We start from the raw sequence: 5,000 nt of genomic DNA, 5'->3' as shown, positions 1-5,000 counted from the left end.
GTCTCTAATGAATGACGTATAAGAAATATATTTTGTTAAACATTTAAAAAGGCTTTTTGAACTTGATCCTTGACAAAATAGCATATAAGAAAGTGATTTTACTGACCAGGGAAAACCCCACACTTGCACTACGAAGCAATTGTTAGGTTAGGTTAAGAAAGGAATCGGGAATAAAGGTAAAATAAAAGACTAAAAAGTGGGTACACCGATGCAGTGTCATCACCACTCCCCTAAGGGGGTTTTGCTTTTCCCATTGTGAGGCAATCAGTGTAATGCCTGAATAGAATTGTGTTATCGTTTTATCTTTTAATCAGATATGTTTGATTTAATCTAACTGTTATCAGAGCAAGTGGGAAGAAACCTTGTTAACGACACAACCGCATTTTGTACACAACAAAAGAAACCTAAGTACAATATGCTTTTCTAATACTAAACAGGGATTATTCATATAAAGGTGAGTTTCCTCGCGTATGCGGTCGTTGTAAAGAGCAACAGCAACAAAGGAAAACTATTTCCCGAGCTGAATCAGGCGTTTTGAGTTGATTCCTGCTCAGGAGATTTAAAAAAAAATTTTTTTGTTCATTCTTTTACAAAAATGAGAGCGTATGCTTTCACATCCTTTTCACATCCTGAAAAGTATCAAAATTCTCATGTTCACAATTATTATTAAATGTGACCCTGATTACTACCGTCAGAATAATGTGGGAATCCCAGCAATTTCAAAATAATCGGCCTGCTACATGAGATTAAGTTCTCTTTAATCCAAATTACTTGAGAATTATGAGTCATAAACCTGAGGTACGTAAGAACCATTTTTCTTGAATGTAAATCACATAAGAATCATGTTCATGAGTCATGAACCAGAGTCGTAAGAGGCTTGTTGCCGATGGATTATATTTTGTGGCCCACCAGTCCACTCGGCCTAGAGAGCAGAAGCCTGTATCTGTCTAGTGCAGTGGCACGCTATATACAGTATAGGGGGAAAATGGTTATATATATATATATATATATATATATATATATATATATATATATATATATATATATATATATATATATATATATATATATATATATATATATATATATGAATATATGTATGTGTGTATACAGTAAATATATTATATATATATATATATATATATATATATATATATATATATATATATACTTACATATATTTATATATATTATGTGCATATATATATATATATATGTGTGTGTGTGTGTATGTGTGTGTGTGTGTGTGTAATATGTGTCTGTGTAATTCCCAGGAATACATGAAGTTTAAAAGCAAATTGCAAAAAAAAAAAAAAAATACAGGTCTTGACTGGTTTCATCTATTTTTGTGCTATTTGTAATCTTGTACATTCGTATGTACTGTGCTGTCATCCAACCGTATACAGTGCCAATTCTTCTACAGTGTAGCTCTCCTTTTGAAAACGTGTGAATCGACGAATGAAGTCGCCATTTGCTTACAAACACAAGAAGAATAAGCTGGTACTACTGTCTTGAGGAACTTGTCCTTGAGGTTTGCTTTTCTCTCTCTCTCTCTCTCTCTCTCTCTCTCTCTCTCTCTCTCTCTACTAATTCCAATGAATATTTTTAACACTGTTTACGAAAGATAACCACCTTGTTACGATATTATCAGGGAAGGCTTATCAGTGTGCGTCATAATCATCGGGTTAATTTCTCCGCAGATGTGGTGTTGCTTCACAAGAGTGCATCTGCTGTGAATAGTGCCCTCTTTTAATGCCTAGTGCTCTTCTTTTATTTAAAGTGACGAGATTGTGACACATCATACTGCATGTAAATGTATTAAACTCGTAGCTTGTGGAATATCAGCTGTCTTGTAGCAGTATCAACGCCATCATCTATTCAAAGTGAAAAGAAAAGAGTTGTGAGACCTGATCACTGGTGTCTTGCCAGTGAACAGAAAGACCAAGAAAGCAGACGGTCGGACGGAACTACCATCAGGAACATTAATCCCGGGAGGAGGGCAAGAAGGAAGAGGTGAGTTTCACAACTGAAACACCTGCAAATAAAATGCTGTGACTTATACCGGTATACAGGTGAATGCTGAAACGTACTGGATCTACCCAGCCGCGAGAATTTGGAGTCCTTCCTCGCTTACTTCCTTTTTGAGTTTCAAGGAATTTCGCTGGAAATCGTAGCCAGAAACATTAGGAAACCGAGTAGAGATGCTGAGGTTTACTGAGTTTCAAGGTTAATAGAAATGACAATTGGAATAACTTTCTTTTTTTGTTGAAATGGCGTCCTTTTCCTTGATGTCACTTTTGACTTATTGACACTATTTTTCTCATTGTTCTTTTCCTTATTTGTCAGCCTCCTAAATCCCTTGTATCCATAGCAACGACACTATTTTTCAAGGGAGGTTTAATGACCCATATCAGAATCCATCTCAATAACGATTTCCTTGTATTTGTCGTAAAGGAATTAATGTGTAATTAGAAATCGTTATCAAAAACATCATTGGGGTTGATTTTACAACTGAAATACTCGAAAATAAACGCTTTATTAATTTTAGTCATATTCCAACTGAAATCACTGCATTTGTACGAGCACAACCAAGAAACTGAAATCAGAGGCTCGTCATAAGCTGTTTTGTCCTCCAAATGTCTAACTAAATAACTATTGCGCAATGATGGACGAAAATACTGCGCCTTTGATAATGAGATGAATGAGCGGGTGCCACGCAACCTAATTTCAAGAAACTACCTTTTTATGTCACCTTCATAAATGACCTGAAATTCTCTTTCATTCTTAGTTCGTTAATCAAATGTATATTTATTTTTATCCTGCAGGAAAATAATAATTAAGAAAGTCAGACGGTAGAAAGCAACAGGACAATGCTGGTTCAGGGTACTATGGTAAGTGAAGTCGCTACAAAATAATTTATAATTAACCTTAGGTTTAATTTTGATGAGGACCGTGGGAATTGTTATTAATCAGGTAATTATCAATATGAAGATATGAATAATGAACAACATATTATTTTTTATACTATTCAGAATCATGCAGACAATTATCCACAATTCTTATAACATTGCCTAACATTTCGTTATACTATGAAAAAAATAGATATCTAAATTTTTTTAAATCTCCAAAGCTTCTGGTGAATTATTTGTAAATTTATATATCTAGAGCGAATTCTTCCCATGACCATTCTAAATAAGTATTCCTGCCCTTCAAGTTCTTCAGAACTACTGGTCCAATATTTTGTTAATATTTCATAGCTAAAACATTATTTTCCATGAAGCCATTTTTTTAACATTTTTATATATAACTCTGCATATTTTCTACAGAATGTTTGGAGGTAAAGATATTTTTTCTAGTTCTAATTATTTTACATATCTAGCTCTATTTTCCCCATAATCTTACGTTCTCTTACAGTGCATTTTTCTGAACTATAATTTCATATCTCTGTGACAATTTTTCCCCAATGAAGATATCGCGCAAGCTCTTCCGTCATTTTAAAAAAATCTCTTGCGAGTGATTTTTCATCATGAAAATATCGTTTCAGTTTTGTTTTGTTTAATTTGACGCATCTAAGACCATTCTTTCTTCATAAAGATATGTGGCAAATTCGTCAGCCGCTCCTTGGCCATTGGACTGATGATCTGGGGAAAAGTCCTGTTTATACCAGGAGTCATTCTCACCATCGTTGGAGCTACTACTGATTGCTACTTTTATAATACTTGCCTAAACCTACTTATCTTCGGGTCCATCTCGCTGATAACCGGACGTAAGTCTTGGCAGATCGCTTTTCTGTGCTGTTGTCACAATATTTCTGCTGTTATTTTTACTTATGTTTATCTTATAAAGGATTTATTCGTGACGACTCACGATCCGATTCTTTTATATTTCCTTACATTCACTTAGAACCAGAAATGATGCCGCAAGGGAAATGGAAGGAAGTTCCATATGTAGATGAGATAATGATGACAGGGAGACGGAGAGGGTCTGAACGTTGTCCTTCGCACAACCCCTGGGGAATTAGCTCATGATGGTGTCACCTGGGTCCCTGTGGGCACCAGAAGAGTTGAAGGACCTAGGCCTGCCTGGATTAGAACTATAAGATGAGAGTCTTGAGATGAATAGAGATAAGTAGAAGTGAAGGCTCAGGAGTAGCTGACTTTCACAGACGTCCTTTGCATCACAGACAGTCAGAGGTGATGATGATGATGTTGATGCTACTGATGATAGGGGAATTCAGAGTAAGGACAATGGGGATGGGGCGAAGTTGAGGGAAAAACAAACGAGTCGTGAATCTGATATGGAGTAGTTGGTGTATGCAGATTACTGGTTTGGGATGGTGAAGTGAAACTGTAAAGACTGGTGAAAACATGTTTCCAAGAGGGGCAAGCTGAAAATAAACATGAGCAATTGTAAGGTTATTAGGGCAAATGCAAACCAGGAGGATGAAGCAATGAATATTTATAAGGGTGGTGGAAGACTGGCAAAGCCTGATTCATTCACTTATTTAGAAGTAAATATAATCATCATCATCATCATCCAGTTGCTATATCCCCAAGGACGTCGGCAATCATGGCTCGCCACTCCTCTCTATTTCCGGCTCTCTGCAGCAACTGAGCTGCAGACATTCTTCCTCCAGTCATTCTCACCAATCCATCCATATATTTTTGTCTAGGTCTTCCTCTCGGCCTACTACCATTGATTTTACCGGTGAGAGAGAGATGTTCTAGTTCTTGTGTTCTCACTATGTGACCCACAAACCACATTTGTCTACCTCTCACTGAAGCCAAAAGTTCTCTCTCAACGCCTACTCTCTCTAATACCTCCTCATTAGTTTTCCTTTCTGTCCATGATATTTTCAGCATCCTTCTCCAAATATAATAGTTGATGGTAAAATGAAAGTGGAGGTGAGTCACATAGCAGGTGAAGCACAATAGGTAGCAGGGCGTGCGAGAAAGATTGGGGAATTTCTTAAACTGTCTGTGGAAGTCGAGGTGGCCATT

The 5,000-nt window shown here is 36.4% G+C and overlaps 1 protein-coding gene across 1 annotated transcript in view; it reads left to right on the top strand.

Annotated features, from left to right (window-relative positions):
• Positions 1-1,698: 1,698 nt before the first annotated feature.
• The window catches only part of LOC136846520 (uncharacterized), a 4,616-nt gene continuing 1,314 nt past the window's right edge, over positions 1,699-5,000 (top strand). The window contains exons 1-3 of the mRNA XM_067117366.1: positions 1,699-2,013; positions 2,826-2,891; positions 3,595-3,766. Coding sequence (XP_066973467.1) covers positions 2,871-2,891; positions 3,595-3,766 — 193 coding nt within the window. The 5' untranslated portion in view covers positions 1,699-2,013; positions 2,826-2,870. The remainder of the gene's footprint in view (positions 2,014-2,825; positions 2,892-3,594; positions 3,767-5,000) is intronic.

The sequence above is a fragment of the Macrobrachium rosenbergii genome, chromosome 15, assembly GCF_040412425.1.
Source record: "Macrobrachium rosenbergii isolate ZJJX-2024 chromosome 15, ASM4041242v1, whole genome shotgun sequence".
NCBI lineage: Eukaryota > Metazoa > Arthropoda > Malacostraca > Decapoda > Palaemonidae > Macrobrachium > Macrobrachium rosenbergii.
The sequence above is the reverse complement of the archived record's forward strand: the minus strand, read 5'-3'. Positions and strand labels throughout refer to the sequence as shown.